This window comes from Polypterus senegalus, chromosome 1 (assembly GCF_016835505.1).
Source record: "Polypterus senegalus isolate Bchr_013 chromosome 1, ASM1683550v1, whole genome shotgun sequence".
In the NCBI taxonomy this organism is placed as follows: domain Eukaryota; kingdom Metazoa; phylum Chordata; class Cladistia; order Polypteriformes; family Polypteridae; genus Polypterus; species Polypterus senegalus.
Window position 1 is genome coordinate 285,140,115 of NC_053154.1, and position 13,708 is coordinate 285,153,822.

The 13,708-nt window shown below is 38.1% G+C and overlaps 1 protein-coding gene across 8 annotated transcripts in view; it reads right to left on the reverse strand.

Annotated features, from left to right (window-relative positions):
- LOC120543152 (dynamin binding protein) overlaps positions 1–13,708 on the reverse strand; it is a 211,627-nt gene that overhangs the window by 9,890 nt on the left and 188,029 nt on the right. For all 8 annotated transcript variants that reach the window (XM_039776063.1, XM_039776056.1, XM_039776047.1 and 5 more), the window contains 5 exons: positions 12,084–12,188; positions 10,085–10,213; positions 7,684–8,016; positions 1,833–2,012; positions 1,423–1,621 (listed from right to left, as the gene is read on the reverse strand). In XM_039776063.1, coding sequence (XP_039631997.1) covers positions 1,423–1,621; positions 1,833–2,012; positions 7,684–8,016; positions 10,085–10,213; positions 12,084–12,188 — 946 coding nt within the window. The remainder of the gene's footprint in view (positions 1–1,422; positions 1,622–1,832; positions 2,013–7,683; positions 8,017–10,084; positions 10,214–12,083; positions 12,189–13,708) is intronic.

Genomic DNA, 13,708 nt, shown 5'->3' on the forward strand with positions numbered 1-13,708 from the left:
TTCACCAGCTGCATTTTTCAGTTCGATATGGTAAGTGAATTTTGTCCCTGCAGTAGATGACTATAATGGCTGAATTCATCAGTGGATCCATACTATCACCAAAGAAGGTACTGTCTCTGATCTCACACCTCACACACATCAGCAACAAACCATTTATTCTTTGACATGCAGAAAGCAACAATTGAAACTTTGCTTCAATGCAGGAGACTTACAGTTTCTACTTGAAGACCATTAAAGTGTTAACTCCCATACAACATCTACTTGATCTGTGACAAGGCTCCATCATTCAAACGTGTAAGCAACTGCAGTACTAATCAGTTTATGTTACCAAATCAAAACTGCTGACTGTCCACACTCAAATACTTGTACAGTAATCCCTCACTATATCGCGCTTCGACTTTCATGGCTTCACTCGATTGCGGATTTTAAATGTAAGCATATCTAAATATATAACGCAGATTTTTCACTGCCTCGCGGGTTTCTGCTTAGACAATGGGTCTTTTTACTTCTGGTACATGCTTCCTCAGTTGGTTTGCCCAGTTGATTTCATACAAGGGACGCTATTGGCAGATGGCTGAGAAGTTACCCAATCAAAGCACGCAGTTAAGTTCCCGTGCGCTGACTGGCTCAACGACGGAACGCCGAATTCGATTACGCTGTGTTAACCAGAAATATCGTCTTGCTCATTCAGCATCAACATATTTTGCTGTGTAAAGAGTTAACTTTTGTGCTCTTTTGTGTTTATCGTTGTGCATAATCAAGCTCTTCATTATGGCTCCAAAACGATCTGCTACTGCTTCAGGGGCAGTGCCCAAGCGCCAACAGAACATGCTAATGATTGCTGAAATGGTGAAAGTTTTGGATATGTTGAAGGAAGGGAACAGTTAAACCGCATAATATTTAGGTTTGACTGTACATAAACAGTGTGTTTACATACATAATTTCAACGAATCTTACCTAATATCTAAGAGAATACAAAGGGTTTATGCTGTATAACTGTGCGGGAAATGTTTATAAGAGTGTGAGAGAGTTTATAAGGGCTTAAAATATATAAAAATAACCATATAAACATATAGTTTTTACTTTGCGGATTTTAACCTTTCGCTGGGGGGTTCTGGAAAGTAACCCCCGTTATAGGTAAGGGATGACTGTATTGTCATACTGTTTCATGTTCTGTCTGACATATGTTGCATTTTTATACCTTGTATTTATTTATATTTAAATGTATATATTACATATTTTAATTGATATCTTTAAATTTATAATTGATACTGTTTTCGTTGACTTGTACTGTCATTTGCTTTGTTAAGTAATGTGTGTGCTAATCTACCATTTACTGAAATGTTGTTGCATGTTTCTATACCATCCATGTTAGTAACAGATACCTTTCATTTTACAATACATTTTAAATGAATTACATACCTCCGTTGTCTATAAGCCATCGATTCTGGCTTCCCATTGGATCCTGCTGCTTAATAACTCCAACAATATCTCCTTCCAGTACAGATACATCCAAGTCCTGAGCAGCGTTAAAATTCCTCTCAGCTTGGTAAAGTTTTTCAGGCGGGTATCTGGATAATAACGCTGCACGCTGCTCATCTGTCTGCATCATATAGTTGGGCTAAAACAGCAACAAAAGAAAAAACAGATCTAAAAACTATTCAAGGATCTTTTGGCACAATTATCAAACATAGTCATTTTCAAATAATGTGAACGTAATGTAAATATTCTTTCTTGACCATTTTTACAGAAAAAAAAGTGAAAACTTTTTTTTTTTTTTTAATGTAATGCAAGGCCAACAAGACAAAGGTAAACTGCTTTGGTAGACTTACAGGCCCCACTAGTTGTTTTCGTGAAGACTGACGCTCCATGCTCTTTCTCTCAAATGGTTTCTTTGCATTAGGAAGACTTTCTGGGAAAAAGCTGAAGCACTGCAGGTTACGGAGAATGCGGTTGTGTTCCTCTTGAAAAAGTGCAACAAGGTTACCCTCTGTGTTGATCACTCTGGAAAACTTCAATATGCAAGAAATTGCATTAGTGTAACAGGTCCAATTTATTTTTGTGCACTAAGGATTATCAACTAATACCACACGCACAAACTACTTAAAAAACACTCACTGTGTAAATTGTGCAAAGACCTCTCTACCTAGTATACCCTCTAGAGGCTTTACTATTTATAAAATACTAATTACCCAAACAATAATTTTATAACTAAAACATTTTTGAACAGACAGTAGAGAGAAGATTATTTATAAAAAAAAACATGATGAAGTTTTAAATTCGTGTAAAGCCTTTCATTTTTAGGATGTTCTATTAAAAATACAAAGACAGTTGCTCTGTAAGTTGAGGGCAACATGTGCCTGTATCATGAAAAGAGCAACTGGTGAACTAGTTTGAGTTTAAATGCAGATTTATGATACTGTTATGACTGTAATCAATTATCGTAAATGCTGAGGGGAGAGTAAGAGTATTGCTTCATGATTTTCATTGCATTAATATATGCTGAATGGCAGCTCTTGTTACGAATGGTAATACAGTGGTACCTCGGTATACGTCCACTTTGGAATAAGTCCATCTTGGTATAAGTCCTGTTTGGACGTGAAAAATTTTGCTTGGTATACGACCTTTGTTTGGAATACGACTCGCGTGCTACCCTTGTTTACCTCTCGAGACAAAGCCATGACTGCCCACGAGCGTCAGTGCACTAGTTGGTAGCATTCAGTGAACAACCCGCGCTATAACTCTCTTTGAATTTTCATGTGTGTGGTATAGCGGGTCCACAGCTCCTGTCAAAGGCCAGTTTTAAAATAAATAATCACTTCGCTCACGGCTTGGTGAGGGGGTGTGGTGGTTGTGTGGCTGAAGTGGTTCTCAGGGCGTTTCCCGATGTGGGCGTTTCTCACCTAAGTGCACAGGTGAGAGACCATCCACATTTGTGATTGTTCCTGGGGCTGCTTATCTTGATAAACAGAAGCGCGAATTGGCTAGAAGGGGAGGAAAAAGAAAGAAAGAAAGATGGTGCAGGAGAGCTTTGCAGCTGAACAGGAAGCCAGGGTGTTGGGCCAACACCCGGGAAATAGTAGTAGTGGTCACTCCCGCTGAGTGATCATGGAGCGGGATTGACCAGACAGAGGATGACTCTCCGTATAAGGCCGCGGGAGTCGGAACTTGGGTGAGTGTATTCCCCAGCGTAGGCGCCCTGGTCGCTGTGGATCCCAAGTCGCTGTCAGAAGGAGCCTACTGGAGCCAGGGATCGGAGAGGTGAACTGAACAGCTGCAAGTAGGGGGACTCCCCTGTTGGGAAGCAGGGGGGCCGCCAGGTAAAAAGGCACCGGGTTTCTTGTTGTTTTTTTTAAAGAATGCATCCTGCAACCTTGTTGTTTTTAAAAAGACTTTTTTCTATTGTTTCTAACCTCCACGTTTTACTTCTTATTTTATGGATTATTTATTGGAACTTTGGACACTGCACTTTAATTTGAACACCTTGTTTTGTTGATTGTTTTAATAAAAGCACCTTGCACTTTTTCACCATCCTGTGCTTTGTTGTGCCTCACTGCTAAGCTCATCGGTAACATTACCGACGGTGTAGGGTTCAAGGGCTCCCCAACAGAAGATGGAAGCATACAGTAAACCCGCATCGTCACAACGTGATTTTGTGTTTTTTCACGTAAATTTGAATTGATTGTTAAAAAGTATGAATGTGGCATGCGTATCCGGGACATGGCTGTTGCATACCGTTTGCTGAGAATGACGGTATCTACGATTGTGAAAAACAAAGATGTTATTAAAAAGTGAAGTTAAATTTTCATTTATTTCATCTAATTGCTTTTGTATTTATGTATTTTAGTATTAAGCAGAGTTTAAATTATTTTATACAACCCCATCAATGTATAATATGCCAATAACAATAGGATTTTTTTTCATGGGAATGGATTAATCATTTTTCCCATTATTTCTTATGGTAAAAATTAGTTTGGTATACGTCCTGTTTGGTATAAGTCCAAGGATCTGGAACGGATTAAGGACGTATACCGAGGTACCACTGTATAAAACTGTGTCTAGAGACGTCCTGAAATATCAAATACTTAAAAATTAGTACTTGTACAGTTCTAGGCAAGTGAAAGGCAGTAGATGACTGGGTGAACAGGTGGACCACAATAGCAGTGGAGGGGATGAGACCAACAGGGAGACCAAAAAAGATTTAATTGGAGGTGGTGTCAGACGATATAAAAATAAAGGGTCTCATCCTAAAGGATACTCAGGTCCAGGGAGAGTGGAGAAAAAAGATGTTACAGTGGCACTGGCTAATTTGGTTAAACCTGCGAAATGTCCGTTAAACCGTTGATAATGATAATGCAATAAAATGTGTTTAAAGCTAATTTTCTTGGATTTCCAGAGGCAAATCACTTACAGGCATTTTTAAATTTAACATCAGCACACTCTGACTTGCACTTTGATTTCACTGCACAGAAATTCTGTTTCATAAGCAGCAGACATATATTTTGTAGAAGAAAGTTTATTTCCTACCAACTTGGGCTAAACCTCGTAGTACCTTAGCCTTAGACAGCGGATAGAAAAGCTGGAACTTGAGCACATGTGTGCAGAGCTTTGTCATGTGAGATAATGCGGTCTCCTCCTCCCATGCTGCTTCACTCTGTTTTATGTGATCTCTGCTGATCCTACTGCTTTGGTAGATGGTTACAAATCTGATGCCTAATTTCTGCTGAACCACTGTGTTGCTGCCAAGACAGCTAGATACTTCTCATCTCCTCAGTTTGAGGAATTCTAAAAACTGAGCTGTATCATGTGAGCCGATGCTGTGCTCCTGGATCTCACCAGACAGTAATATTAATATTGATATAAGCTGCATAATGCATGTTTCATTTGTTTATCGTATCAAGCTGTGGACAGGAATGCTGTATTTTTTTTTTGCTGTGAAATGTAAGTTATGGATGGCACGGTGGGGCAGTGGTCCCAAAGATTCAGCAGCCTGGGTTGGAATCCTGCATTTGGTCATTGTCCGTGTGGATATTTCTGCAGGTATGGTGGTATTATTTCCATACTGCCACAGATGTGTGTGTTAGATTAATTTGTGATTCCAAACAGGCTCTCTGTGAGTTCAAGTGTGTGTGTGCTTAGATGGCATGTCATTTTCTAAGCCACTTAATCTAGACCAACGTCCTTTTTGGGAGGTAGGGGTGGGATGGAGTCAATGGAACCTATCCAAGTTAGTATACGGTTCAAGGCAGGAACAATCTCTGGACAGGGCACCAGTCTACTGCAGTGTGCTTTTATAAACATATGATGATTTGCTATTTTAACAGTCTAGTTAAGAAAATGCACTTTTAGTAGGTGTTTTATAATTGATATCTAAAGTAAAGCATCACTGGTAGATTTCCCAGGGTGAATAACAGTGTGAAAGTGTGGTGTGTGTTACTTGGCCCTATGAAGGGCTGGCAGTCTGTTCAAAGCTGATTTCTGCCTTCAACCTGATGCTGCTGGGATAGGCTCCAGGCTGCCATAACCATGAATAAGATTATGTGAATGTTATGTTATATGTGCTCTGGAATCTACCAAAAAAGAAATGTCTTTTTAGATCTACGACTTGTTGAGCGAGGTTTAATATAACCTTAGCCAATCAGAGGCAGTCGGTAGTATGTTCTCGTCTAATGTGACATGCCTAATGACGGAGTCCAACAAGTCTGCGACTGGCGATTTGGAGGGGTGGGCTGTGTATGCAGGAGACCTGGCAACCAAATGAACCAATGATGCTCATCCAGAAGTACAATAAATAGAATGTAGAGATAAGGAATAAGGAACATGCATGTTTCAAACCCAACAAACAGAAAAGATGCCTGTCTGTCTGATGCCTCGTATTTTACATAGTATAATAGAATGGAAAAAAGAATTAAAGGGCACAGATTGCGGCTGAACTCACTTTAGCTTTTAACTCTTTGTAATGCACTGCTCTATCAGCCAGCACACTATTGGCTGTTAGAAAAAATGGCACACACTGGAAGATCGGCACTCGATTGATAAATGTAACATGAGTTGTGTAATTTGACATATGGTCAGTGACAAGATGAGCATCTGCAATTGACAAATCTGACGTACCCCATGACAGAAAGTTGTGCAATGTGACATTGGCTAAAATTCTGGTGTGTTTGTGAGGTGTGCCAACAAAGCAACTAAAGAATTATGTAGGCTGGAATAAACTGTTAGGCACAGCCACAGCCTTTCATTTCTACCCACTTAATATGTTTAATATTAAAGTATTTAATTGACAAAGCTAATTTATTTCCAAAACCACGAGTATTTAATCATGTGTATTATACACAGTTAAATTTTTTCACATTTGGATAATTACAGTATACAACTCTCTAGCATGTAATTAGTTTCACTGATTTTTCACAACTATTAAAGCATTACATGCCTTATATAATTTAGAATATTTTCCAATGTGATTTTGTTTATGACTGTACAACATTTAATGTAATTACAGTATGGTACTCTTTGGTACATCCATATACAGCCTAGCATCAATCCTGCAGTGGTTATTGTTTAAGATGTTGGCTTTAGCTTTGAAAATAAAACAAAAAAAAAGTTAAAGCTGTCTTAAAAAACAGTACTTCTTTAGACAGCTTGTCAAGTCACAGACAATCTCTGATCATACTGCAAGGTCCGATGTTGTTAGGTTTATTTTGTGATGGATGGCCGGGGATCTTGCCCGGTCAGGGCACACTTTTTAGGAGAAGACTGGGGGAGTGGACATATCACCAACAGTACCTCCCCAGGGACACGAGAGGGCTGCCCCCCTGGTTTACATCAGGATCATGGAACTGGAGCTAGAAGCTCAAGCCTGCGGGGGTCCGTGGCCACCACCAGGGGTTGCCTGGATAGCTCTGGAGCCTTAGCATGCAGCACTTCCGCCAGACCCTGAAGTGCTGCCAGGAGAGGAGCTGAATTCACACACATGCAGCACTTCCACAACACCCAGAAGTGCTGCTGGATGTTAATCGGGAAGCACCTGGAGCACTTTTGGGTGCAGTATAAAGGAGGCCGCCTCATTCCGGAGTCAGGTGGAAGAAGACGGAACTTGCGAGTGAGGAGTGGAGGTGGCAGAAAAAAAGGACAGGACTGAACATTGTGGCTGGTTGGTGCACAGTATTCATTGTTTTGTGCAAAAGAACTGAGAATGTGTTTTGGGGATATTTGGTATCCGTGTCTGTCTGTGTCCGGGTTCAAGTTCACAACTTTTTATCTCACAGAGGTCCAGATGGAAAAAAAGTTTTCTAAAGATGTTAGGATTAAGTGAACTGATGTCTTGTAATTATTCAAAACATGTGAATGAGTGTGTAAGTAGAGGAGTGGTATCCTATCCAGTGTCAGTCCTTGCCCCTCACCCAATGTTGCTGGAACAGAATCCAGTTCTCTGTGGATGCATGGGGGCATAAAAGGTGTGAAAGTTTCTCAAATAATACTATTTTTCTTGTAATAAATTTACAATTTTTACTGAAATATGCTGATGGAAAAAAAGTACTAAATCTCAACTGAAACTGAAAACTACTTTTACGATGATGCACATTAAATGAAATAAAACAATTAGATCTGTAACATTAAAGAAATGTAGAATTATTTCTTTTGTATAGTTCAACCAAAGCAGAATTTTCTAAAGACTAATACCTGCAACAGAGGTTTTAATTCACCCAAAGTGAGCCGGACAAACTCCTTTTGTGCTTCAGCAAAGTTTCGAACACAGTTTGTAAAGAGGTCCTTTGCACAACGATGAAACTTTGGAAGCTCATCAAGGAGCTGAGCATTTAAAGCTTCATAGTTATTGCGAGCAGACTGCAGCTCCTCCAGTGTCTTTTTGTCCTTCATCTTTTCAGCCCTCTCTTTGCAATTATTGTAGTCCAACAGTTTATCAAAGCGCTTCTGGATAAGCTTGTATGGTCCGGCAAACATGGTAAGCAACTGGTTTAGTGGCATAATCACCAGATTTTCTGTTCTTTCTTTCTGTTGGGGAAAAAAAGACAAAACAAAATATAATACTTGGAAGCTTCATGGAAAGCCATTAACAGTGAAAGGTCATGATTTTGTAGCCAAAATGATTTTATCTGATATGGCAAATGAAAACTAAACAAGTAAAAGAGAAGGAATGAAGTAAAATTATTCTAATTGTCTTAACACTAGAAGGAATTTAAGGCGGCCCAGCATTACAACTTTTATTTGTGGCTTCAGGGATTCTAGTGTTAAAATATTTGCCCAATTCACATGACAGGTATTAAGAAAGCACAGCTAATGAGAATGATCACAAACAGTGAATTTCATATACCTTATATACTCGTGTTTAAGTTCTCCTGTAGATAAATCAGGGCTTGATTTTACCGTATAATTTCCGGCATTTTATAATGTCGGTCGTATAAGTCAAATGTGGAAAACTATTGGTCCAAGAGATTATGTTATACTAACGCCCACCTGAGAGCCTTTTTTTTTGCTATGTATTGTGCCTACGTGACCACATGGTGATACCTGAACTATTCTGGAGCAAAATATGCACCGACTTGTATTTTTTGTATCTCACACCCTCATACACCTTTATTGTAAAAGCGCCCCTTATCTGTGATGGAGCGTTCGATCAGAAGAAAATATGAATCTAGCTTTAAATTAAAAGTCATTGAAGTGGCAGAAGAAATTGGTAACTGCACTGCTACAACAAAATTCGATGTGTCTGCAAAAGTGATGTGAGATTGGAGGAAGCAAGAAGATTTTATATATATATATATATATATATATATATATATATATATATATATATATATAAAAAAGTGTATTTTTGAACGGTGATATAAGTCAGGGTCTGATTTTAGGATCAATTATGATCAAATTATACGCGAGTATTATGGTAATTAAATAATTATAGAATCTCTTTGAGAAACTATGCTAAAATGATTAAGAAATTAATTTCAAAAATTGGTCAAAATTAAATAAAACAAAAGAAATTTCACTGAAGGGATTACACAGATAGGAAAAACTTCTCTTGTCTAATAAGATTATTGTAAAAGAAAGGAAATCCACACCAAAAGTAAACATAACAGTAACACTGATAAAGCACTTTATGTCCTCCGTGACTGGAATTATCCTTTCAACTCAACACAATGATATAAATAATCGAAAATTAAAGCATTACTTTACATCACAAATACGGAGTACAACCTGGTTTACTCTATGCTTATAGAGCTATGCATATGTAATTCCTGTCCCCTTACATTCATTTCTTTTTTAACTTCTGTGGTTAACTTACCTCAAGCAGCAGGAGAAGTGAGCTGGTGCACTAGCACCCCCTCCTGGTACATGACTAACTTGTATGGAGGTTCCATTTTGCTGTCAAGAGTGGCTTTTGGGATGTGTTAAAGAGGAAAATATGCATAATTAACAAGCTGGAGTGACCTGTCTCACTCTAATCTGCAAACAAAGTCACACAAAATGTTTCTTTGTGTTAAGACAGATGAGTGTGAAAATATGCTAATGCCTTTCAATGGGAGGTTTTGAAATTTCAAACTGCTGCACAGCATGCTGTATTTGAGATATCCCAACAAAAATGGAACCTTTCTAAGAGATTTCCTTGAAAAATAAGTGTGCGAAATTTCAACAAAATAGGTCAACTGGAAGCTGAGTTACTTAATATAAACAGATGGAAAGACAGTCATAGCAATCATAGTAGGTGCTTTTTGCATTATACAGTGCATCCGGAAAGTATTCACAGCACATCACTTTTTCCACATTTTGTGCACCTGAACTGAATTTTGAGCCTCATGGCAAAGGCTGTGAATACTTATCTACATGTGATTTCTCAGTTTTTTAATTTTTAATAAATTTGCAAAAACCTCAAGTAAACTTTTTTCACGCTGTCATTATGGGGTGTTGTGTGTAGAATTCTGAGGAAAAAAATTAATTTATACATTTTGGAATAAGGCTGTAACACAAAATGTGGAAAGAGTGATGCGCTGTGAATGCCTTCCAGGTGCACTGTATGTAAATACACAGAAAAAGGAGAAAAAGAAATTAAGTAAAGCATGCTTACAAAATTAGCAAAGCGTTCATCATTGATACAACGATGTGCTTTCTGAAAGCTTTCAAGGTCCACCTGCGTCCTGTCAGAATAAATGTCACAGAAGCTGATAGCCGCCAGCACCTTCACAGATGCAGATTCCTGAAAAACAATGTGAACTTTAAAATATTGATAAATATATACAGTATATATACAGTGTGTATATATGTATATTAAAAAGTAAAAATACACACTGCATAGAAAGTGTTATTAATATTATGCTTAGCCATTCCAAAAATAAACTCTCTTTTAAAACCACGAAAGGTGAAAATAGAGATTTCAAACTCCATAAGTCAAATGTCATTTCAATATTATTTCTGACAGTAATCCTTACACCACTTTATGTGATAACCCCACTTGCAAGGGTATAGCTGGCATACAAAAAAAATGTAATATGTATGTCTGTATGCCTGTAAGCATAGCCTAAGCTACTTGCAAACATGAAAGACCTTAAAATGTCACAGTGTGAATCCTCTTGACATTTTTTATGAGTAGTGAAAAAAGTACTATATAAATATATTATTATTATCATTGTACCAAATGACTAATGATTTGCATATTTTTCATTATTTACACTTTCAGTGCTTCTTCTTTGGGAGGCTTTAAAAGTAAGTTCATTTTACTGTTTGATATATTTTTACCACAGCTCATAGCTTTAGGAATGCAGACCAACAATAGATCTTTGTCCTCAGGGGAAATTTGCCTTTTTACAGAAGATAATTAAATTAATTAATTAGTAGATACATACATATATTACACACACACATACACATATATACTCAGCAAAAAAAGAAACATTCCATTTTCCAGGACTGTGTATTTCAACAATAATGTTTTTAAAATCCAAATAACTTTACAGATCTTCATTGTAAAGGGTTTAAACAATGTTTTCCATGCATGTTCAATTAACCATAATCAATTAATTAACATGCACCTGTGGAATGGTCGTTAAGACCTTAACAGCTTACAGAAAGTAGGCATTTAAGGTCACAGTTCTAAAAACGCAGGACACTAAAGAGACTTGTCTACCGACTGTGAAAAACACCCAAAGAAACATGCCCAGGGTCCCTGCTCATCTGCGTGAACGTGCATTAGGCATGCTGCAGGGAGGCATGAGGACTGCTAATGTGGCTAGGGCATTAAATTGCCATGTCCGCACTGTGAGACGCCTAAGACAGCGCTACAGGGAGACAGGAAGGACAGCTGATCATCCTCGCAGTGGAAGAGCCCGGATCTCAATCCCATTGAGCACGTCTGGGACCTGTTGGATCGCAGGGTGAGGGCTAGGGCCATTCCCCCCAGAAATGTCCAGGAACTTTCAGGTGCCTTGGTGGAAGAGTGGGGTAACATCTCACAGCAAGAACTAACAAATCTGGTCCAGTCCATGAGGAGGAGATGCACTGCAGTACTTCAAGCAGCTGGTGGCCACACCAGATACTGACTGGTACTTTTGATTTTGAGCCTCCCTTCATTCAGGGACACATTGTGAAACATTTTTAGTTTATGTCTTATGGTGTTGACTCTCTTAGTGTTCATACAAATATTTACACATTAAGTTTACTTAAAGTAAAAACAGTTGAAAGTCAGAGGACGTTTCTTTTTCCACAATACATATATACATACATATTATACACACACAAAAGTATAATCTTCTTCTTCTTTATCTTTTTAGGCTATAACTAAGCCCTTCCATTTCGATAATAAATAGTATTTTAAATTACATAAACAATAAAGAAGCTTGCAGTAATCACTATGTACAACATATACAGTATTTGTACCCAACAAACAAATCCTTTTTTCCCCCCCTTACAGATTTCAAAATTAGTCTTCTGCGAAGAACTGGCACCCTATTCAGGGACTGTTTCTGCCTTACGCCCTAGGTTTACCAGGATAGGCTCCAGTGTTCCTGTGACCCTCCTCAGGATATAGCAAGTTTAGAAAACAGATGGATGGACTATTAGTCTTCACTTACTCTTATATGCTGCAGGTACAGGGAGATATCCCTAATGAAAGATTTGATTAGTTTTTCCTGCATTCGGAATATCTTCTCAGCTTCATCGAAAGCTTCATCTTTAATCTGTTACCAAATAATAAATAAAAATAAAATGAAAATCAGCTTGTTCCATAAAATAAAATACCACAGACACAGAGGAAATGTTCTGTTTTATTGCTAATTTGAAAGATGCACAGGTTATGATAATCGGCAGCTCTAAATTTTCCAAGTATGATCAAGTGTGGGTGTGTGCACAGCTGGTGGCAGAAAGATACACCTCCATGGTTTGTTTTTCAGTTATTTGGATGCTGCTTTGATTGCCTAAAGCTAGTTATGAACTTCATTGAAGTTTGCTGGTGATTGATAATGAATCACATAGGTTTAGATTAGGGGATATTCATACGGAAAATACTATTGCTGAAAACCCGCTAGTTAAATGATGACTGAGAGACACAAAGACCAAATTAAAGGTATCTTAAGGGAAAAAGTGAAACTGAGAAACTTCAGACTGTCTTATTTGTTTAAAACATAATTTCCACTGTAGTTTGATAATGTGGTAATGTATTTCAAAACATTATGTTTGAGATTTTTTTTGATGTTGGGCTCCTCTATGCACCTTGGTAGTTGATTCTTTGTCTTGCATATAATTTAATAAATGGTCTACACTCACCTCCCAATACAACTAGAACTTTTTAGTGCCACATAATAAAATCAAGGTTCAGGCCACTTTAAAATTCAGCAAATAACTTAATGTGATAGGACAAAATATGCAGCTAGAGCGTCCGTAAACTCTGAATGATCTACTATGCTTAGCATTATTATTCAATTCAGTTTCTTTTTGTACATTGCTGTTCAGTGAGTGCTAGCTCAGAATGCCATAATAAGTTCACAAGCAAAATTATTATAGAAGCCTTATCAACTGATGACAGGCATCCATTACACGTAGAACAAAACTTCAGTAAATCAGGAAGGATAGTAGCTTTGAAAACCCACACAAATCGCTCCAGAAACTCCTTTCTTCCTAGTGCCATACGACTTTTCAATAAGAAATATCGGAGATGATGATTAAGGTTTTGATATGAACTGCTCAAAAAAATTAAAGGAACACTTTGAGAACGCATCAGATCTCAATGGGAAAAAGAAATCCTCCTGGATATCTATACTGATATAGACTGGGTAATGTGTTAGGAATGAAACGATGCCACATCGTTTGATGGAAATGAAAATGATCAACCTACAGAGCCCTGAATTCAAAGATGCCCCAAAAATCAGAGTGAAAAAATTATGTGGCAGGCTACTCCATTTTGCCAATATTTAATTGCAGCAACTCAAAATTGTACGCAGCACTTTGTATGGCCCCTGTGTTCTTGTATACATGCCTGACAACATCGGTGCATGCTTCTAATGAGATGACAGATGGTGTTGTGGGGGATCTCCTCCCAGATCTGGACCAGGGCATCACTGAGCTCCTGGACAGTCTGAGGTGCAACCTGGTGGCATTGGATGGACCAAAACATAATGTCCCAGAGGTGTTCTATTGGATTTAGGTCAGGAAAGTGTGGTGGCCAGTCAATGGTATCAATTCCTTCATCCTCCAGGAACTG